This window comes from Aspergillus niger (assembly GCF_000002855.4).
Source record: "Aspergillus niger supercontig An11".
Lineage (NCBI taxonomy): Eukaryota > Fungi > Ascomycota > Eurotiomycetes > Eurotiales > Aspergillaceae > Aspergillus > Aspergillus niger.
This window is the reverse complement of record NT_166526.1, coordinates 1107135-1129432: the sequence shown is the minus strand read 5'-3', so window position 1 is coordinate 1129432 and position 22298 is coordinate 1107135. Positions and strand designations below refer to the sequence as shown.

General features: G+C 52.1%; 8 protein-coding genes and 1 non-coding gene across 9 annotated transcripts; 4 read left to right on the top strand and 5 right to left on the bottom strand.

The window, feature by feature from the left end:
- Positions 1-146: 146 nt before the first annotated feature.
- Positions 147-1597, bottom strand: An11g04550 (uncharacterized protein; the record flags this gene model as incomplete). Its single annotated transcript, XM_059750223.1, has 4 exons — positions 147-652; positions 761-1215; positions 1275-1396; positions 1469-1597. 4 exons carry the CDS (start codon positions 1595-1597, stop codon positions 147-149), a joined length of 1212 nt encoding a protein of 403 aa, XP_059604301.1.
- A 596-nt stretch (positions 1598-2193) lies between these two features.
- Positions 2194-4405, top strand: An11g04540 (uncharacterized protein; the record flags this gene model as incomplete). The annotated part of the gene is given in 2 exon segments (XM_001394409.3): positions 2194-2201; positions 2413-4405. Coding segments are annotated over 2 exon segments (2001 nt in total).
- Positions 4406-4715: 310 nt separating this feature from the next.
- Positions 4716-6069, top strand: An11g04530 (uncharacterized protein; the record flags this gene model as incomplete). The annotated part of the gene is made up of 2 exons (XM_001394408.1): positions 4716-5700; positions 5768-6069. The coding sequence occupies 2 exons, from the start codon at positions 4716-4718 to the stop codon at positions 6067-6069; spliced, it is 1287 nt and encodes a 428-aa protein (XP_001394445.1).
- Positions 6070-6656: 587 nt separating this feature from the next.
- An11g04520 (uncharacterized protein) lies at positions 6657-8939 on the bottom strand (the record flags this gene model as incomplete). The annotated part of the gene is made up of 5 exons (XM_001394407.1): positions 6657-8469; positions 8528-8631; positions 8709-8766; positions 8831-8862; positions 8919-8939. 5 exons carry the CDS (start codon positions 8937-8939, stop codon positions 6657-6659), a joined length of 2028 nt encoding a protein of 675 aa, XP_001394444.1.
- A 649-nt stretch (positions 8940-9588) lies between these two features.
- On the top strand, positions 9589-11829 carry An11g04510 (uncharacterized protein; the record flags this gene model as incomplete). The annotated part of the gene is made up of 2 exons (XM_001394406.3): positions 9589-11700; positions 11758-11829. 2 exons carry the CDS (start codon positions 9589-9591, stop codon positions 11827-11829), a joined length of 2184 nt encoding a protein of 727 aa, XP_001394443.1.
- Positions 11830-12125: 296 nt separating this feature from the next.
- An11g04500 (uncharacterized protein) lies at positions 12126-12837 on the bottom strand (the record flags this gene model as incomplete). The annotated part of the gene is made up of 2 exons (XM_001394405.3): positions 12126-12195; positions 12287-12837. 2 exons carry the CDS (start codon positions 12835-12837, stop codon positions 12126-12128), a joined length of 621 nt encoding a protein of 206 aa, XP_001394442.3.
- A 503-nt stretch (positions 12838-13340) lies between these two features.
- On the bottom strand, positions 13341-13412 carry tRNA-Glu (CTC). The gene has a single exon. It is a non-coding gene; the product is annotated as a tRNA-Glu (tRNA).
- Positions 13413-14032: 620 nt separating this feature from the next.
- An11g04480 (uncharacterized protein) lies at positions 14033-18899 on the bottom strand (the record flags this gene model as incomplete). Its single annotated transcript, XM_059750222.1, has 6 exons — positions 14033-14067; positions 14360-14872; positions 14922-15575; positions 15622-18456; positions 18528-18818; positions 18854-18899. The coding sequence occupies 6 exons, from the start codon at positions 18897-18899 to the stop codon at positions 14033-14035; spliced, it is 4374 nt and encodes a 1457-aa protein (XP_059604300.1).
- A 425-nt stretch (positions 18900-19324) lies between these two features.
- Positions 19325-22053, top strand: An11g04470 (uncharacterized protein; the record flags this gene model as incomplete). The annotated part of the gene is made up of 3 exons (XM_001394403.3): positions 19325-19676; positions 19737-21683; positions 21776-22053. The coding sequence occupies 3 exons, from the start codon at positions 19325-19327 to the stop codon at positions 22051-22053; spliced, it is 2577 nt and encodes an 858-aa protein (XP_001394440.3).
- Between the last annotated feature and the right edge of the window lie 245 nt (positions 22054-22298).

Genomic DNA, 22298 nt, shown 5'->3' with positions numbered 1-22298 from the left:
TTATTTACTATCCGAGGCCTTGCTAATCATAATGACGTTCAATTAGACTAGACTATACCGACCTATCTTATGCGAGGCACATGCCTATGAGCTCACTATGAAAGCGCAACACCCCTCGACATTAAAGTTTTGGTGGCTTTACCTTATCAACCCCGGTAGTATGTCTCATCAACGGTTCTCCCGCGCCGCTGGGCTGGCTCGCTACCACGAACATAAATATCCTCGAACAACACATCAGAATTCAAAGGTGGTTCCGCCATCTTCTCCGCTTCCTGAGCTTCGCGGTCAACTTTGCTTCGGATCTCCTTATCCATCGTCTTAACATCGTCCTCGCTGAGCACACCCCATTCAATCATCTTTTCTCGATAAGTCGTGATAGGGTCATTGGCCCGCTCAGCCTGCACTTCGTCTCTGCTCCGGTACGCCGTCCCCGGATCAGATACCGAGTGTCCCGCATACCGGTATGTTTGGAATTCGTACAGCAAAGGTCCATTTCCGCCCAACACGTAGTCTTTGCCATACTTCATTGCTGCAATTACGGCCAGAACGTCCATTCCGTTGATGCGTAGACCGGGAATGTAATATCCTCGTTTGTAGTATTCGGTCATGGCGGAAGCGCGCTCCACGGATGTGCCCATTCCGTATTTATTATCTGCGACAAGACATGGCATTAGAAAATGAGTCCCGGGTGATCCAACATAACACAAGAACAACTGATGAAAGATAACCGAGAAAAAATTTGGAAATCAACCGAACTCACTCTCGCAGCCAAATATAACAGGCAATTCCCACAGCTTAGCCATGTTATACGCCTCATGTACCTGACCCTGATTCGCAGCGCCATCTCCATAAAGGTTCACCGTCACCTTCTTAGTATCATCATACTGCTGCGCGAACGCAATTCCTGTCCCCAGGGGTACATTCGACCCTACAATCCCATTCCCACCAAAGAAGTTCTTTGTAAACATATGCACCGAACCGCCCTTTCCATGACAAATGCCATCTCGGCGACCGAGTAACTCTCCAATGATGGATTTGACACTCCCACCCCGCATCAAAGTGAATCCGTGGGCGCGGTACGCAGTGATAACCTTGTCTTCGGGGCTGATCCCGTGTTCTACCCCCACCGCGACAGCCTCTTGGCCTGTGGAGAGGTGGCAAAAGCCACGGATCTTTTGTTCCTTGTATAACTTGTCGGCTGCGAGTTCCATGCGTCTGGGAAAGTTAATTTGGGGGTCCAGGACGAATATGATTGGAAGGGGATGGAAAGAGACCTTATTAGCGACATGTCATAGTAAAGTTGTTTTAGTTGGCTTTTGGTGGTTTCCAGGCTGTAGGGGGGAGGGTCGAGGTTGTATGTTTCGAAACTGTCGTCTGCTATCGGTACGCTAAAAGGCTTGTTTTCCTCCTATAAGGGAGGGGTTAGTTCTGTATCCTGGCATAGGTGGATCGGGGTCAGATGGTGAACTGGGCGTGGGCTGCAACGCACTGTAGGGAGGTCCGAGACGTTCGAGACATGGGCCAAACACCGCCGGTATGGCAGGCCTGGACGTGTCCAGCGGAGGGTTCCCTTGGGTCTTAAGGATCTCGTGAGCATGGTTCCTGTGATTCGGGGCTCGTGGTGGCGGAGTGGGTGAGGCGTGCGCTACTTCGGCGGCGCTTTCTGAGAGGAGAGATTGCGGTTGAATTGAATAAGAAAATCTTGATGATCAGAGGTAATAGAGGTGGTAGAAGTGGTTCTGCCACTGCTGATGGTAAGAATGGAGGAGTCCATTATTTTAGATAGGTGGATGGTTGGTGCTCCCCGGAGTCCTGTAGTGACGCAATACTGAACTCAATCAGCAGCATGGGTAAGTCGATCAAGTATGAATGGGTGGTCTGCCAATAATAATCGCCCATTATGTGTCAAATCGTCAAGCTGCACTCATGGTTCCTTTCCCTCCTTTTCCGCTGGTTCGTTCCCCTGTTGTTCTGGCTCTCCGTTTGGCTGAGATTTGGTTGCTAGGCAGTCTCTGCTAGTAAAGCAGGGAAATGAAGGGCTTCTTTAGGGCTGGTACAGGTCAGGTAGGCCATGACAGCTGGTTGATATCTTTTTGGTATAAATAAAGGCACCTCAGATCCCGTTGAACGGCAACAGGAGGGAACTTTTGAGCGCGCCAGACATTGCGTGTGAAGTATAAAACAGAAAGTAACATGGCGGAGTATGAGCAACAGCTATGTTGCTGCCTTGTTGCCTGAACGCACGGACCAGGAGATGGCGGGCTCGACGCGTGACGCGATCTGGCTGACTGAGGAATCAATCCATTTACGCGGTCCGCATTGATCTAATCGGCCACGAGCTGCGTCCGAGGCCATCGACTCGTGCAACGCCTATGGCTCTCCGCAGACTCACCTACGACACTGACGATTCAGAGTTGCGATGAGACAAGGGGAGAGTACGGGTATAACCGGCACTATCACTAGTCAAGGACAATTTCAGACACCAGACAAGCCTCCTAGAGTACGTCCGGCAACAGAGACCAACGCGGCCAAAGCAGCATTAGCCAGGGCAGAGCCCTCAGCGTCCTCTGCATCGACGTCGAGATCATGGAAGAGAAGCTCTTTTCCCGGTCTGCAGGATCAGCCGACACTTACGCAGATTGACTTTGTCACGCCGAAGTCCCAGGATACAGGGTCTGATGGTGATGACGATGATCTCGACTACATCGACAGCAAATCCCGCAGCAGGGGACGGGCAGATCCTGAGGTGATTGAGATTGATGATGACTCCGAAAATGACGCCGATTATCAACCGCCATCACATTTGAAGCCGAAGCTGGCTGACATTCGTGGTGTCAAGTTCGAACGAGGTGCAAAGAATGCCGCCCCCAAGCCGAAAAAGAGGAGCTCCCAAGGTGGCGGCGACATGAAACAGAAGCGCAGAAAAGCCGGCGAGGGCAGCAATATCAGCAAAAAAGACAAGGACAAGGCGAAAGGACATAAGACCCTCACTCAAATGGACTACGTGCGGCGTTATCTGAAGATCGAACCAGACGATGACGTGAAGCTGGACTATACTTACATTACTCCTAAGAAGAACGATGGACAGGATATCCAGCAGACGCACTCTCGAAATCCTGAGAGTTACCAACAACAGGATGACCGTCAGTCCAGATTAAACGGGCGCAAGGCACAGGAAATCAAGGATGAAGCAGGTGCGACGGTAATAGCGGAAGCTACGAATAACCGGGGAGTGTCCGAAGCTCCAGTGACGCCAAAGAAACGCTTTAAACGCGAGATACCTTCGTCACAATCTCCCGAGAGCCCTGGTATTGCAATCATTACATCTTCTCAGTTCCGTGGCGCTACTCATTCTCCACAAAAGCATGTGGCTGCCGGCACTGCCGATCGACGTATCAAGGAAGAATCACCTGCGTTGCATCATATTAAAGAAGAACCTTTCCAAGATTCAGAGCCGATGCTGTTGTTTCCTAACGATATACTGCCGGAATCCGGATTTCTAGAATCGCGGGTTTCCCATCGACATGGTACAGCCCATCAAACATCGGTCGATCAAGCAGANACGCCGACGAAACCAGCTCGTCTGAATAGCAGTCCTAGGCTTCGAGATTCCAAAGGAGGAGCGGTGAACTCACAGAGANCAGTAATTTACGAGACAGATGCAGAGAGCGACTATGGCGACCTTGAAAACGATTTACCCGACGCTCCTGCTTCTCCCAAAAGCCCAGAGCCCGTCGAAGGGGACCCCGATGCAACTGATGACCTTGATTTTGATCGCTCGAAAGACGGTTCGCAAGACCAAGACCTTCCGCCCATGATACCATCCGAACTAGACCTTGAAGCAGAGCCGCCGCTTCCGGAACCAAACCCAACCTCCGAAGCATCGATATATTACCAAAGACTGCAGCCAGCTACCCAATTTCCCCTTGGTACAATCCCGACGTTAAGCTCCCAGAAGTTGGCTGAGCTGTTTCCAGAAGAGCCAAATGACCAGCAAGCACTCCGGACCATGTCACCCCTACCGTCATCTCCTAGAACGGACAGTCGTGCAATGTCCAAACCTTGCATACCAGCATTTAGCCAGACTCAGGGACAAAGTTCCGACAAGGCCCCAATGGAGATGGTCCCGGAATCTTCACCTATCACACGCCAAGGAAACGGCACCCGAGCGAAGGAGTTCATTCCCCCTGAGCCCCTTGCGCGAAGGGACGTGGTACAAGTGGAGTCTTCACAGCCAGCAGACCGACACCACAAGAAGAATAAGGAGGAAAATTCCGGTCCTCGTGGAATCCTGAGCCGGAGCCAGATCCTTACATCGAGTGTGATGGAAAGCGTGCCCCTTCCGGCCTTCTTGATGGATAGCCAAGATAGCGTTGGAGAGCCCTACAGTTTACCAGACTCGTAGACTCTACACGATGGGACAGCCCGATTTATCACGACACTAATGAGACACGGCATCAATATACCCTATGAGACTAGATCATATATAGTACGTAACAATATACGATATCCCTCGCTCACAGTGTTTGAAGCCCGTAGTAACTCCTCAGCACGTGGGGAGTGACAGTGAGCAGGCGGTCGGGCCGTCGTAGCCCCGGGAACGAAACCGCCCAGTTGACCGACCAGAACATCCTCCGCATCCCTCATTCCAATCCACGATATGCCCTCCAACTTCATCTGATATCCCTCTCTGATTCTGTCCACCTTCCGCAGTCATGGATGTAGCCTATGACCACATCCAAGAGGAGATCTTCTCCTCCAACGATTCCGCCAAGAAAGAAAACAACAGCAACAACAATAACAACCCCTCCGATGCACCCGCCACCAACTCAGACCGCCCCAATGTCGACCTTAACGCCGAACTGCAGGAAACCTTCCGCGCTTTCTCCGCGAGTCCCTGGGGTGCACGCATCGGCGGGCTCTGGGACAATGTCCGCAAACAAGGCGAAAGCTATTACGAAGGCGCTCGCCAGGAGTACGCCGCCGCCAGCGAAGAAGCCGCCAAGGGGTTCTCGGATCTGAAGAGTAGCATCGTCGGGCGCACGCGGGGGTTGTCCCTGAGCACAGCTTTCAACAATAATATCATCGGCGCTGGCAGCAGTACAACAACTGAACAGGAGACGGAAACATCGTCATCTACGCCCAAGAATGAGGCCGAAGAGAAGGAGAAGGCTGGACCTTCTGCCAGCTCGGATAACAGTAATGAGGGGTTCCTCTCGCGGTTCAAGGCTGAGGCCGCCCGCCGACTTAAGGAGATCGAAAAGGCAGAGGAAGCAGCCGACGAAGCTATCCTGCGCTTTGGGATGAATATTGGACAGAAATTGAAGGATGCAGTTAGCATTGTGCCGCCGTCTACGGAGTCGTCGTCGGATAAGCTACTGTTTGAAAGTAAGGATGCAGATGGGAAGCGCGTTATCCATGCTACGCGGTTCGAGGCGCAGCTTCATGTCATCCATTCGAATTTGGAGAGTTTTTCGAAGGACCCCGTGAGTGATGAGTGGCCTGCTTTCAAGCAGTCCTTCAATGTGGACGATAAGACGGATGCTATTGCCGCCGACTTGGAGAAGTATCCGGAGCTGCGCTCCGCCATGGAGAAGCTTGTTCCCGAGAAGGTGGAATACGCGGTCTTCTGGTGCCGGTACTATTTCTTGCGTTTGGTTATTGAGACTGAGGAGCAGAAGCGGAAGGAGCTTCTTAAGGGTATGTTCATTTCCTTTTCTCCCCCTTCCCCATATATGCTATGGCTCTTCTCTAACTTGTCCCATAGATGTCAACGTCGATGAGGAAGAAGTCAAGTGGGATGATGATTCCGACGACGACACCGACTCTCCCTCTACGCCTCAAGTCCAGCAATCTACCTCAACCACCAAGGCCACCTCTGCCACCCCTACTGCCACTGCTACCGAGAAGGATACCCTGAAGCCCACAGAACCCCGCCGGTCCAACGACCAACAGTCCCAGCCCGACAGCGAATCCAGCTACGACCTCGTCAGCGGTGCGACCAGCCGCACTCCTGCCAGTCCCAAGGAAAAGGCCAAGGACGAGGAAAGCGATGACGACTGGGAGTAAATGATGACTAGGCTGGGAAGATTGCTTGGTGTGAAGCATAAGTATTGACTGCGTCGTATAGTTGCTAGAGATTCTCCAAACTATTGACTGACCACTGGCTGGTCTGAGAGAGAGAGAAAGGATTCCCCGTTCTGCCTTACATATCCTACTTGAATTAATCGCGTTGCGAGGAGTTGCGGTGTCGTTTGTTTGATATCTTCAGGCGTTGGGATTGCCACCTTACTCTTCTTTTATTCGTTCAAGTCGTTCGTTTCTCTATTCCCACCCCCCTACGCGATACGCCTTTGGTATTAGCAGTTGCGTGCTGTGTTGTCTTCGCTTTGTTGTCCTTTTTCCCCTCCCTTGACAGTACCAACCACACCTACCTTCCCCTTTTCTCGATTAGTATATGGTATCTGCGCTTCTGAAAGATAGTCCTGTTTTGGAGCTAGATTGCAGAACGTGGAATCTATTGATATGCAAGTCTATTCACAAGGAGTATTCGTATTTATCCCATGTACAAACCCTTTGTATCGCATCGGCATCGTAGTCGTAACGTTCGTCATTTGCTTGATAGTGATAGTGATATCGATAGTGTGGTCCAACACCTACTCTTCCGAAGGACCATCAGCCTCAGCATCATCCCCTTCCACAACAGGACCCGGTGTGGACTTCCTAGAAAGAGGAGACCCTCCCCTCGACCTCTCACTAGCAAGAACAGCCGATGACGGTCCGCGCCGAGCGCCACGGGACTTAAGATCCGACGACTGCACAGAGGCGGAGCGCCCGTACCGTAACGGTGTCTCGGGAGTATTCTCTCGGGACCTTAGATGGAATCCTCTAGTCCTGCTATCACCAGGCGAGTAGGGCATTTCGCTCGTCTCGCGCGAGAATCTGAGCGGAGTACCCTCTGACGTCCATGCGTACTGGTAGTCCTCGCCTCTTCGTTTGACGGGGCTCTCATCATACGGATCCCAGCCAACTCTGCGTCTTGCGTCAGCGCGGAGCCGTTGGCGGTGTTGTTCGTCGCCTCCGGCGCCGGTGGTTGATGATTCCTCGAGGAAGAAGTTGAGAAGCTCGTCACTAATGGATAGGTGTGATTGTTGCTGGAATTGTTGGAGGGAGGTGAGGCGGAGGAGGGTCTCCAGGAGGGATAGAGATGTGCGGATGTTGTTGAAGTGGGGATTTGAGACGGTGGCTGTGGATATGCGCTGGGATGAAGAGGGGGTGCTGCGGCGCGATGGCGTGGTTGTGTTGTCGTGGAGAGAAAGCTTCGCCATCCTTTCGGGATCGATGGAGCCCGCTCTAGATGGTGAGGTGTGGTCCTCTTCTGCTTCTGATTCCGAGTCGGATGACTCTTCTTCGTTGTACACTTCGAATGCAATCCACTCGGGATCTAGATCTTTGGGGAGTCGCCATTCCTCTGGGATGGCGCTTCTGTGGAAACTAGGTTGTCCGGGGTGGGCATTTGCCTCGTTGAGTTGGGCATCTAGCTGGGCTTGGATCTCGTCAATTTCCTCCTCTCCCTCATCATCTTCTGGGTGATCCCCGGGAGCGAGGCCAGACACTGTCTCGTCGCGTTCAACCATACGTCGGGGTGGTATGGCGTTGATATCTCTCTTCAGGAGGAGAACGGGGTTGTTAGTCTCTCCTTCAGTGTTGATATTTAGGATCTTGCCGGTATCTGCATAGAAGATCTTGGAGATTTCGTGGATTGGAAGAATTTCGCGTAAACCTGCCGTGCTGACACCTTCGTAGCTGTGGGGTTGCGGCTCACTTTCGTCGAATGTATGGACTCTGCCATCATCCAGATCTTCGATGATTAACACTTGATAGGCAAATTCGTCAATTCTTGCCTCGGCAGGAAGCCTCAAATGCGGTGTCTCAGACTGGGGGATTGCGGCTAGGTCCATAGGTACCCTGCGGAGCTTCAAACGCGCCTTGTGCATAACTTCCTTCCAGGTTGCCTCGCGGATACCTTCTTCATCATGCGGCCGAAGGTGACTGGAAAAGAGCATGTACATAGACAGAGTGAATGTAGGGCCAATCTGGACCGCTTGAGATGGATACATAGAGTATTGCGTATCGCCAGCAGTCAGGAAGGTGCTTGCCTGTAGCAGTCGGGATGGAGACACACTCGATGGGAGGTTTGTTGATAGCTTAGCACCCGACGTCGTGATAGCCAAGTTCATAAGCGGCACGGCATCCTCGATACGAACAAGGAGTCTTTTGATGTCCTTGATGATAAGCTTGATCTCTGCCTTGTGTTGGGAACGGTCTCTTTGGGGGTTTGCCCCTCTGAGGTACAGTTCTTCGGATGCAGCAGTCTTTGCTAGCCGCTGTCCGAGGGACTGGATATCCCAGCGAAGAGATTTTGTGAGGAACACAGCTGACTCTAGTGATGTATTACCTCTTGCAGCACTAGAAGGTGTTAAATTCCAGGTGTTATCAGTGTCACCCCCTCACTGGCTTCACTTACATGAGTTCAATCATGTCAATGGCGGGCGAAATGACCTGTATCTTGCTTTCCAGTCGGTGCTGAAGCGTAAGTAGCTCTTCCCTCTCTTCACCATCGTCAACATTCTAATGGAGTGAAGGTACATGTGGTCAGCTATGGGCTTCTGCGCAGTTCGGTAAAAGCAGACCAAGTTTGCACTTACTTTGAGTAAGCGAGACGATTGACTGATGGCATATTTGGCAGTGATCGCTATGCCTGAGCTAGCTATGGAGTTAGCCAATGCTATAATGGATGGTGTAGTAAAAGAGAGGAGCTGATCCTTACCGAATGGCATAGTTCATCGCCTGCTGCGTGAGCTAATGCACGATTAGGCTCTTGACCTTACAAATGGGGCTATAAGCACGAAACATACCCTCGTGAGAAAAGCATCCATTGTGCTCAAAAGTCAGGCTTCCCTCACTCTTTCTCTCTTGGGTGAATCTGCCGAGGGAAGTGTACCCAGCAGGATGGGGATTGTTGACTGCTGGTGGGATCTAGTAATAGTAGTGATCTGTAGCGCCCCTGAGGCGGTTTGCAGAGCTTATCGATAACGGGCCACCCACTGTGGCTGCCACCAGCAACGGGGATTCCAACATATAGATAGAAAAGGGCGGAATTGAACAGACCTTCCACACTCCTCTCACAAACACGACCCGTTCAAGACCCGCGAGGTCATTGTTGGAGTCATTCTTCGCAGCGGAGGGACAGCACGAGACAAACAATGCAAAACTCAACACGTGCTGGTCTTTTCTGACGCGCCAGACGCCACAGCCGCGGGGGTGGGGAGGCGCAGCTGAGTCAGCGGGTGCAAATTCAACTCAAAGGCGGACAAGAGAAAATGAGCCTCCGCAAAGAAAAACGCCCCTCACTTGCCGCTGCGTTGCTCTGCCTTTCATTGTTCGCTTCCTCTTCTTCTTCTTCTACCTCCCTCCCCCCCACCTTCTCCTTATTCTTCTTTTAGACCAGTCCCTTTTCTATATACCAGGGACTTTGCTTGGTGTTTGTCTTGTTGTCGTTCTCTTAGCGTCTTCCCCACATACACCATGGCCGACCAGACCCCCGATTCCTGGGAGGATGAGCTCTCCAGACAGACTGAGGGCGTCCGTCTGAACCCCAACGCACAAGGCCGCCCTCAGCCTCAGGCTCCTTCTTTCCACCCTGGTGCTGCCACTTTCACCCCCGGCGCTGCTTCCTTCGTCCCTGGACAGGCCTACCAGCCCTACGGCGGCGGTTTCCCGCAATATGGCCAGTACGGCCAGCAGGCTTACGGTGGATACCCTTATGACCAGCAGCAGCAGGCCTATGCCCAATACGGCGCCTACGCTCAGCAACCTGGTGGCTTTAACAACAACCAGATCTACAACCAGCAATACGGTGGTTACCAGCAGCAGCAACAGCAGCCCCGTCAAGCTGCCGCCCCCGCTGCCGCCCAGCCCGCTCAGCCCGCCCCGAAGCCTGCCGCAAGCAACGCTGCTCCCCCCAAGGCCAAGGTCCTGTCTATTGGCGGCGCCAGCAACTCCCCCGCCGCTCCCAAGACCAAGGTTCTTTCCATCGGCACCCCCTCCCCCGCTCCCACCTCGAGCACGCCTTCTTCGACCTCCGGTGCCGCTACGCCTGGAGATACCAAGGGTGCTGCCGCTGTTGAGGCGGCCGCTAAGGTGACGGCTTCCAAGGCCATCGAGAAGACTGAGAAGAAGGCCGACGCGAAGGCTGCCGCCAGCGGCAAGTCGTCCCCTACCCCCTCGGGTCGCTCCAGCCCCGGAAGATCCAGCCCTGCTCGCGGCGAGGCTGCCAAGGCTGCTCGTAACGCCGACGCCGTCGCCATGGAGCAACAAGCCGATGTCGATGAGGCTACTTTGAAGGAAATCTACGGTGAGAAGAAGGAGCACGTCAACATTGTCTTCATCGGTCACGTCGATGCCGGAAAGTCTACTTTGGGTGGATCCATCCTTTACGTGACCGGCATGGTGGACGAGCGTACTTTGGAGAAGTACAAGAGAGATGCCAAGGAGGCTGGTCGTGAGACCTGGTACCTCTCTTGGGCCTTGGATTTGACCAACGAGGAACGTGCCAAGGGTAAGACTGTTGAGGTTGGTCGTGCTCACTTCCAGCTCCCCGTCAAGGGAGCCGACGGCAGCACCATCACGAGACATTTCTCCATCCTGGATGCTCCTGGTCACAAGTCTTATGTTCACCACATGATCGGTGGTGCTTCCCAGGCCGATGTTGGTGTCCTTGTCATCTCCGCGCGTAAGGGTGAATACGAAACCGGTTTCGAGAAGGGTGGTCAGACTCGTGAGCACGCCCTGCTTGCAAGAAACACCGGTGTGAAGACCCTTATCGTCGCTGTCAACAAGATGGACGACCCTACCGTTGAGTGGAGCAAGGCTCGTTTCGACGAGTGTACCGTCAAGGTGGGCAAGTACTTGGAGAACCTCGGTTACAAGAAGAGCGATCTCTTCTTCATGCCCATCTCTGCCCAGAGGACCACGGGTATCAAGGACCGCGTCCCCACGGACCTTGCTCCCTGGTATGGCGGTCCCTCCCTTTTGGAGTTCCTGTCGGAGATGAAGGTGCCCGAGCGTAAGATCAACGCACCTTTCATGATGCCCATCAGTGCCAAGTACCGTGACATGGGTACCATGGTCGAGGGTCGCATTGAGTCTGGTGTGCTTAAGAAGAACGGCAGCTGCATCATGATGCCCAACCGCACCAAGGTCGAAATTGCCGCTCTCTATGGTGAGACTGAAGACGAAATCCCCACCGCTACCTGCGGTGACCAGGTCCGTCTTCGTCTCCGTGGTGTGGAAGAAGAAGATATCTTGCCCGGATTCGTGCTCTGCTCCCCCAAGCGTCTGGTGAACTGTGTCAAGACTTTCGAGGCCAAGATCAGGATTCTTGACCTGAAGAGCATTCTCACGGCTGGTTACAACTGCGTGATGCACGTGCACTCTGCTGTCGAAGAAGTTACTGTTGCAGCACTTCTGCACAAGTGCGAGCCCGGCACTGGACGTCGGAGCAAGCGCCCCCCTCCTTTCGCTAGCAAGGGTCAGACCATCATCGCTCGTCTCGAGGTGACGAGCACTGCTGGTGCCGTTTGTGTCGAGCGCTTTGAGGACTACAACCAGATGGGTCGGTTTACTCTGCGTGATCAGGTAAGCAGTCATTTCCAAAGTGCCATTATTGAACAATGCTAACATACACAAAACCAGGGTCAAACCGTTGCCATTGGTATGATTACCAAGCTCATCTCTGCCGAAGAGGTGGCGCAGGCGCAGGCGTAAAGTGTGAATGTCTTTTCATTATAAATAGCAGTCCCTACGGTGGTCGGTGGCGAGATCTAACGAGCTACGACTGTCGACCGGGAAGAATGGGCGGGAAAAGGCTCGGTGATGATATCCCAATAGCAGCCTGGTTTGGTTGTTGCTGATGATGATGAATCTTGATGTTCCGTTTTATTCTATTTTGCTCCTTTCCTATAGATTTTGCATTCCCTTGCTTGTTGGTTTCGCAATAAAATTTTCATTGCTGTCATCTCACGCATTCTACTATCTTTCAGTATTTGGATAGTCAAAGGGATTCACTGCGCGCATGAATCACACAGCTGTAGCATAGGCAAACAGCCAGAATACATGAACAAGGCGTCTATTCTATGGGGAATCAACCAGCACCAGCACCAACAAACAACTTTTAACAATACCAAACAAAACAATCAATACCTTAGAAAGGAAAGAAGATTACCTCCTCTTCTTCGAAACAACAGTCGTAAACCCATCCTCATCAACCTCGGGCTCAACCTTCTCCCTCGGCGCCCTCACCAACGCCGGCGCAGGCGCATCATCCATCTCCATATCCCCGTCCTCATCCTCGCTATCATCGTCGTCATCATCCTGATCCTCACCTCTCTGGAACCCCGCGATTTCCGAAGCCCCCTTCTTACTCTGCCACTTCTCCCACATCTCCTGAATCGCCCCGAACTCTCCCTTCTCCGTCTGCCCCTTCATCTCCATAATCTGCACGGCAACCATGCCCGCGCTCTCATCATCCACCACGACGTCAAACTCATCATTCATCACTTGGATAAGCACATCCTCGAGATCCTCGGCGTCGGTCTCTGGACGCTCCTGTATCATTTCGGAGATGGCGCCGCAGAGCCAGTCGCGCTTGTCGGAGGAGGTTGGGCCGCCCCAGTTGGATTGCACAGCAAGGGTTAAGGCCGGCCAGGCGTTGATCGCGAGGGTTATGCCGAGGTCGAGGTACTGGGTTGCTGTCTGGGGGGGTTGAGTGGTCATTTTTGCGTGCGGAAGGCGGGGTCGGAGGTGGGTGGTGTTTTGGTTGTAGTTGGTTTTTGAGGGGTGTTGGGAGGAATTGGTGGAGTGCGTGGGTACAGATTTGATTAAGAGTATTTCCTTGTGGAGTTTATATGTGAAGTAGGGTTATTTGTATATTTGTGGACAGGGAAAATGATGGTGGTGCTGGTCTGCGTCCTGAAATTTTTTTTGATATGGATGGGATTTACAGTTTGGGTGGTTATCGGGGAGTTGATTAGATAGATAAGAGGTCATGTGATTGCTATGCGGGAAGTTGGATTGTTGGATTGCAAGGTACTTGGTCGTTGGGGACCTTGCAGGTTAGTCATACGTGGGTCGGGAATGTCAATGGTGATATTGAGGACATGACAGACATGGGATAGAATATTGGTCCTTTCTGGTGCCCGTGGTTGGCTGATATGAGGTGGGCAATGAATTGGTATACACGGGAAAGAAGGGGTAAAAACAAAAAAGAAATGATTGAGCTCCGATAGGGGGAATCGAACCCCCGGCTGCCGTGTGAGAGACGGCGATGTTAGCCACTACACCATATCGGATTCTTGTTGAAAACGATGATTATATTTGCCTATATATTCCTTGAATGACATTCCAAGAGCATTGTACAATGGGCTCGATAAAGGACTAAATGTTTGAAGACGCATAGTATTGTATGTTATTGTTGAATATTGTGGAGGCAATTATATAGCACTCTAGCAACAACTAATGCATCATCTTCATACACATCCATATGTCTGAATGGGTCTGGTTCTGTAAGACTATACTAGACCCACATGTCAGGGTTTACGTTCACAATGAATAGGAACTCTGATAGCCTAGTATTGAACATATGGGTTATTAGGCTATTTAGATTTGCATGTGCGTGCCATCGATTACTATCATGTTGGTAGTATGCACGCATGTGCTCGGTTCAATGGCATGACCTAGATTGAATGTGCGATTATCATGATCACACCTGTACCCCCAACCGTAAAATATATACTTGGGATGGGGGGCTATTCAGGATGCAACAATCGCAAAACCTGAGAGATCGTACAGATGAATTGACACAACATCAATCAATCCCAAAATTATAGCGTTTTGCCATGTGGTATTACATTGCTAGATATCGCCACCACAATAAAAGATGCATGCCCTGGCCTCTATTCCAAACCCATACTCAACAGTTCCGCCCAGTCCAAATCCAAAACAAACCTACATAGTGGTATAACCTATTCTGCCTGAAAAAAACAAACTATATACAAAAGTGAAGAGAAGTCGGGCAGAACACATGAAGTAAGAAGCCAGCCGTGTTCCCCTAAACGCCACATGATCGCTCGACCCGCAAACATGGTATAATGCCAACAATAAAGAAAAAAAGATCACAATGCATAGCTGAGAAGACTTTGGGCATTGATTGCCGTGGCCACATGCCACGGTAATGTGCCCTGCTGCACAGTGCGCGTCCCCCTGGCCCTTGCCAGAGTTGCCAAATCGCGATACATACCCAGAATCTCCCGTAGGAGAGCATCATAGGAGGACGGGGAACGCCGTGCGAAGAGTATATTGACACTCATAGTATACAGGCCATCTCCATCAGTAGAGCCCTTCCTGCGAAGAAGGTACCCGCTTGCCAGTGCAGGGCGATACTCCGTCTGATGCGGGGAGCTGTTGAGACGATGCGACAACACCACACCCCATGTCTCATCGTAGATATCCGTAAGGAGGGACTCGGATTCAACTTCCGGGAGCGCATCCGTTGGAGTGGATGCACTTGCGGGTCCACCCCAGCCACCCGGGGGTGTGGGCGCCGTACCGAATTGGTCCGGAGAAGAAACACCGCCGCCGAGGTTCGGTGTGGCAACAGGTGTAGAAGACGGCTGTTGATTGAACATGCTCAAGGGAATGGGAAGATAAGGCGGCTCAAGATGCAGGTCAGAAGGAATGTTCGCGCCCAAGATCGCGAGATCCAGCGTTGTGGACCTGGCCTTGCCGTACTGATCGGCAAAGTTTGTCCACGCTTTTCATCTGTTAGCCTCGAACCAACAAAAGATGGGGCGTGCACTTACTGTCAACCTCATCCTGGTCCACAGGGTCAGTGCTGACAATGATGATCTTCCATCGTGTCTGAATCGTATCCATGATATCCCTTGTTGCCTTCCAGATTTCACCCCGTACCTCCGGGAGAGGTCGAGCTGCAACAGAATTACGATAGCGAAGGCAATAAGACATGTTCCGCTGAAGTGCCCCAAAATTATCAGACCAAGCCACACTTAACCAACGTTGATCCAGACTTCGGGAACAAGCAATATGAAGATGCTTGCCTTCCTGGAGGGGCGACGAGCCCTCCGATGACAGCTTGAAGCCAATAGATCTAGGAATAGGCTCTGCAAGCAACACCGGCGGTGCGCAATTCACCGGGCCCACCTCAGACGACTTAGGCGGACATCGACTGTACACCTCAAGGGCCAGGTTCAGATATTCTGCCTGGGGAGGAACAACGAGAGATTCAGCCGAAGTGACAAAATCCAGGGGAATTATCTGAAGAACAAGCTCATTCAGCTGTCGTGTCTGTTGCTTGTCAGCTTCCGCGACGTATTGCTGGAAAAGAGACCAGAATGCAGCGCAGATATCCACCAATGCTGCGGCGTGAGTAAAAGGATTCACTATGTAAACTACAATGTTGCTATCCTTGCTTGGCGGAGTACTCAAAAACGCAGATCCTATCTACGTTAGTAACCAGATTGAACACCATCGGATATGACTTACCAAGCACTCCACAAATAGACTTGAGTGACTGTATGGCCTCGGAATAACGTGAGTCTGCCGATGGACTGGTGTTCCAGGAGCCCAGTCCACGGTCGAAGACATTGGAACTTTCGCCTCGACAATGCTCGCCAAGATTGCAGCCTGAGTAGACCAGCCCAAGCCGCTCTAAGAATGTGTCGGCTGCTCCAGCAGCAAAATGAGGATGGATACAATAGGCGAGAATGTCCTTTTGCCCATGCGCAGGCTCCAACCCGAAAGTTTCCCAAAAGGATATCGCCGGAGGTAGTGTCTCCAAGAAATCTTTCCCCCGGCGCACGCGCAAGTGCGGCGGAGGTATTTTGACTATGGTGCCCTTTCCAGTCTCTCTACGTTGAGCGGACTGACGCGAGTTGGAACCGTTGGATGACGAAGGCGAAAGCGCATTGGAATCTTGCAGCGAAACAAAACTGTTCAGGTCCAGTCGCTCCATTCCACTCATAAAGGCTGCATCACCTCGGAAAGTCTCGGGAGAGCACCCCTGATCAGCATAATCAAGCAGACCTAGGGTTCCATCTATTCTATGGTGTAGGGATGATTGCGTCACTTGGTCAACCAGTAACTGGGCAATTTGAACCTGTATGTCCTTGCGAATAAGCAGTGGCGAGACCTGGTTCTGTGCCACGGAAAAATAGCCCGCCATTGACCAGTCAGAAAAGGTAGACAGAAAATTTCCTAGAAAAACCGAGTCCTCCGGTCTCTGGGCCGACGTTTCCTGGTCAGTCCGAATAATTGTCTTATCCTGGGACAAAGCCAACGAAGTTCCCGAATTGGAGCGAGTACGTTTCCTTTTTCTGGTGGAAAACGTGGCAGGTGAGAGGCCACTTTCAGAGGCACTCTCATCACTGTCGGCGCTTGCACTGCTGCTCATGTCTGAATCCGACGATGAATCTTGCATCTCCTCACTATAGGGAGATCCGTAACTGTCTGGATCCTTTGACGTGCCGCTTTTCACCTTTCCGCTGTGGCGTGGAAGCCCAACAGTTGGGATATCGCTTGTGACGGTATCTGGCCCCTTCTTTCTTTCAATCCCGCGAATATTGAACCCAAACTTCCCATCTGCGCCGTATTTCTGGTCCCAGAGGGACATGTTTTGCTTGAAAGCAACTGCACTGTAGTAACCTGGCCCCTGCCCTTTCTTGGCAAGACGTGGGCTTTCAGGTACTGATTCCGGGAAGAGAATCTTCTTGACCTCCACTGGGCTCAACGGAGGACTTATTGTTCGTGGCTTGTCCTCCTGAGGCGTGAATACAGGTGCCTTGGCCTCCTGGGGCGTCTTTTCGTGCTGCAGGTCTGCTGTTTCGACCACAGGACTCAATTGAGCACTTGCGATATTCATGGCTGGTGTGTGCTCAGGTGAAGCCTGGCTGTCCACAGTTGGTTGGATCTCGGGCTCATCTGTATCCATGAACCCGGACAATTCTTGGACTGGCTCAGCCTGCTCACCAACACCTCCACGGTCGAAGTCTGGGTCGTCAAAGAAACTGAAATCAGCATCGGTTATTCCTTTAGCCCCAAAGTCTTTTTCATTAATTTCTCCGAACAGATCATCGTCGTCGTTCGTATCGTATAGGCCCGAACCAACCACAAGCCCTGCCGACGGGCCAAAACTTATAACATCCGTTCCTATTCGCTCTTTACTGAGTTGACGATGATGATTCTGCCTATCCTGTTGCATAAAATTCGAGTTCTGTTCGATTTCTTCCGCGAAGGTATCGGACGTGACCATGGGATTCAGTCCTGTTGCGGTGGCCCCATCAGGTGGCGTTGGGTATACAAGACTAGCGGTTTGAAGATCAGGATACTGCGACGCTCGAGAAAGGCTTTCGATCCCTTCGGGCAGGTTAAGTAGATCGGGTGATGATGCGTCCTGATCCCTAGTTGGCGGTTCTTGATGGACAGACGGAGGCTTAGGGCTCGCCTCGGCAAAGCTAAGTTTCTCTGTTACACGCCATTTCTCTGCGAAATCTAGAGGATCACCAGCAATAGATGAGACACCTTCCATTTCACCATAGAACTCTGAAGATGCTGATTTCGTCCTTCTGAAGCAGTAAATAGCTGGCCAAAGGATCCGCTTTAGGGGAAGCACGGAGGCACCTTCATCATTGGGCCGCCAAACTTCCCCCGCGAGTCTAGAGTAAAATGGCTCCCAAACTTCAACTTCAACCCAGGCTTCGTCATCGATGCCATCCACAGGAAGACCAAAATTGGAAAGCCACCAGAGTACGTTGACCTTCCACTGTTTGCGAGTTGCTGGACTGGACTTCTCATTCCCTGGACCTCCAACGTTAGACGGATACGGGGATGCTGCATTCAGTCGGGACGGATTAGCGGCGACAAGTCTGGCAATCGACCCACTTGGAGATAGCCAGAGGTCAGTGCCCGGTGGGGTGTCGTGTATGCCCGCAGGGTCATCTTCCGGTATGAGTAACCGCGTCAGGCCAGCCTGCGATACAGTCTGTAGAGCTACTGTTAGTTTCCCAGCAGATGTCAGCTGAACCTGAAGCGTAGTCAAGGATGGTGCCAAAACAACGTCGTTTTCAGTTACGTGAGAGTTGTCGCAGCCATCTTTTTCAACAACGGTAAAGAGAGTACGTGAACCGAGGGGAATCGCGTTGCGTTGCCGGATTAGTTGGAGGCTAACTGCCCCACTGACGGCCGAAATGAATGATGCGTAAATGGTAGCGAAAGGTGTAATGGCATTCGGTCTCTGTGATCCCGCGGCCCCCGGCGCATTTTGTGTTTCTGTCGAGAGATTCTTGACCAATTCCAACGAAGAAACATTGCCAGAAGAAGAGACTGCAATATGTGATTAGGAAACAACGCTAGTATATAGGGTTGAGACGCCCATCTATTGAGCGCATGCATACCTTTCAGAGTAGCCGAGCCAATGGCGAGGCGACCTGAGTCGTCTTTGCCATTATTCGGAGATAGCGGAGACAGGCTTTCAAAGCCAGGAGTAGCAGAAAAGACCCATAAGCAAAGTCGTCTGGGGTAGCTTGAAACCAAGCAATTTCGGTCTCTTAGTTGGAGCTCCAGGTCCTTGAGACGGCTGAGATGCTTAAGGATGGCGTAGCCATTAGTTGGCGACTCGCCAGGATCATCGGTGTAAATTCTCCAGTAAATATGGGAGAATCCATCCTGAGATGCTAAGTTAGAGGCTTTAACGGTGTTCTGCTTGGGAGGGTAGTGGGACCTACAATGGCGCGTATGTTGGTGATGGATCCTCCGGGAAAGTCCATGATTTAGTTATAGTCCCCAAGGAGACACCGGCTGTTCTGTATTTCTAGCCAGGAAAGATAGTACAGCTGAAAGAGGATTCATTTCCAGAAAGACGCGCGAAAAGAATCATGCCTCAATAAGCCGCCCATAGTACTATTTGGAGACTTTGAGGTAATGCAACAGGTGTCAGTAGATAGATAGGCTCGGAGATGCCATCGCTGTTTTGGGGGGAGAAGGGGGGAAAGCTCGCGGGTTTTAAGGAATACCGGGAGGAATGAGGTGCATTTAAGGTATCAAGCTAGGGACGCCATAGTCCCAGCGATATGCTCCAGGCTCTGATAAACGACCGAATGGCAGCAGGGCGAGGCGAGGTAGGCGAAGAAAGGCAGAAGATGCGATGCCATCGAGACCCAACGGAGGTTGCTTCGGCCCGCGAGAGCCAATCATGCATGATCGACACCCGCAGCGTCACGTGGACCCAGCTATCGCTATCGGCGAACTTTTTTTCGTATCGCCTTTCTGTTCCCTTTGGTTCTGCTTTTGCGCTTCAAGCTGGTCATTTCCTCCTCAGCCCATAGCCATGAAGCTCTCCAACCAGTCGGATGTCCCCGTCTATACCATCTCCGGCTCCAACACTGCGCGCCCTCTGCCGGAGTGGCTTGCGCGTCGGAGAAAGCGCAGCTTGAAAAATGATCCGGAGTATGCGAACCGCATCGAACTACTTCAGGACTTCGAATTCGAAGAAGCGAGTCAATGCGTCCGTGTCAGTGAAGATGGCGAATGGGTCATGAGCACAGGTAACGTTCCATCTATATCTATACCTTTATTTTCGTATTATTGACTGTTCTGTCGCGCAGGAACATACAAGCCCCAGATCCATACGCACTATCTACCACAACTCTCCCTCTCATGGGCTCGTCATACGGTGGCTCTGAACACGACTTTCCTTCTGTTGTCCTCTGATTACTCCAAATCTCTTCACCTGCAGTCCGACCGATCTCTCGAATTTCACACTCCGCAAGGTTGCCATTACACTACGAGACTTCCCAGATACGGCCGTGACTTGGTGTATGATCGGCAATCAACCGAAGCCTTGGTTCCCTCGGTCGGTGTAAACTCGGATGGCATGGGAGAGGTTTTCCGTCTGAACCTGGAACTGGGTCGGTACATGCGCAGTTTTGAAGTCGATGTTGGTGGAGACGATTTCACTTCTAGCGGCGGTGGTTCCTTACAGGGTGGTATCAACACCGGCGCGGTCAACACCGGTGCGATTGCTGAGGAAAGCCACAACCTTCTTGCGTTCGGTACTACATTGGGTACGGTGGAGCTTTGGGATCCCAGAGCAAAGGGAAGAGCCGGAATCTTGCTGCCACCTACACAGTCTGGCCCTGATGAGCCCCGGCACGAGATCACGGCCTTGGAATTCCACCGTTCGGGCCTAACCCTCGGAACCGGTTCTTCGAACGGTCTCATTCACCTCTACGATCTTCGTTCCCCCGTACCACTACTCAAGAAGGACCAGGGATACGGCTTCCCTATCCACACGTTGAAGTTCCTGCAGCCATCAACACACACCCGCGAACAGACCCTGGACCCGAAGATTATGTCCGCAGATAAGAAGATTATCAAGATCTGGGACCCCCGTGATGGAAAGCCCTGGACTTCCGTCGAACCAGCCGTCGACATCAACTCGGTCGCGTGGTGCAAGGATAGCGGTATGCTCTTGACTGCTAACGAAGGCCGCCAACAGCATTCGTTCTTCATCCCGCAACTGGGTCCCGCTCCCAGATGGTGTTCGTTCCTGGACAACCTCGTTGAGGAGATGGCTGAAGATCCCAACGATCCGAACGCTTTCAGCAGCGGCCAAACTGGCGCTGTTTACGATAACTTCAAGTTCTTGACGGTTCCTCAGCTGAAGACCCTGAACCTGGACCACCTGATCGGCCGGACCAGCCTCCTCCGCCCCTACATGCACGGTTACTTTGTGGCGCAGCAGCTATACGAAGAAGCCCGCCTCATCACCAACCCATACATCTGGGAAGAAGAGCGTGCCAAGCGTGTTAAGGAGAAGATCGACAAGGAGCGTGAGAGCCGTATCCGCGGCAAGAAGAAGGCCGCCGTCAAGGTCAACAAGAAACTGGCCGAGAAGCTACTCACTCTGGAAGAGAAGAACGAGCGTCGCAGAGCCCAGCGTGTTCTACAAAAGGGAGGAGATGATGACATGGTCGACGCCCCTGCACCAGCCGCAGCAGAAGCAGCACCCACCGAAGAGCCCGGCAAGAACCTCCTGGGTGACAGCCGTTTCGCCAAACTGTTCGAAGACGAAGACTTCGCCATCGACGAGAATTCCCACGAATTCAGGCTCCTCAACCCCAGCACATCCGTTGACCAGCCCTCGAGAAAAGAGCGCGGCCTCACGGCCGCCGAGCAAGAAGCGATTGACGAAGTTCCAGGCTCCAGCTCCGACGACTCCGAGTCCGAAAGCGAGCCCGAAAGATTCACCAAACCAGCATCCTCCGGGAAGATCTCCACGGCCTCCTACAAGCGCACCAACGGCCGCCAACCCCGTATGGAGGTCACTTCTTCATCCGGCGTCGGCGCTACTCGCGATCGTTCGTTCGCTTCGCGCGCCCAGAACATGCAGTCTCGCCAGAAACCCACCCGTCGCAGAGGTGTTGTCGGTGAGAGAGAAGTCACCTTCCAGCCTGCGGGCAAGTCCCGACAGCAGCAGAATAGGCCCCCTGCTCCCACTGCTCCCACCAACAACACTAGCTTCAAGGCTAAGGAGCGCCGAAGCGCCTCGGGTAACACTTTCCGGAAGATGTGATTTGGCGACAATATGAGAAACTCCCAATGAGCTCTGTCAGTTTATATTTACCATATATATACCTCGCAGAGCTCTCCTATAGCCGGCAGAAGACAGACACAAGTTTCAAAAGGTCGTGTCTTGTTCCTCACATCCATCATCTCCTTATCACCTACCTACATGGCCGGTTCCCAGAACATGCACGCCCACCACCTACTACACTCCTCTCCTCCTGGGCGATACTAGACTCATTCCGTGTCTATCTTATCTACACTCAGAGATATGACATGACGTGCAGAGACGGTGTAACAGGCCACGTGGACCCTGCTATTCTCATCATCTGCATGTCCATGCCCGCCTCTTACTAGAGGCTTCCGACGAAACCATCGTGATAAGTCGGGAAATCAAAACATCCACACTACTAACTTAAGGAAACCTGGCGATGAGTTCCTTAGATCAGCACGTGATAAGCAGATACCCACCCACAACTTCAAAATAATTGTTTTCCCTTGTACTGTACATAGATCAAAATTGGAGGGAATGAGAGAGAGCCAAAAACAAAAGCATTTTGCATTATTGGAGTAGATGAGAGGCGTTAGTTAGGTGTTGAAAA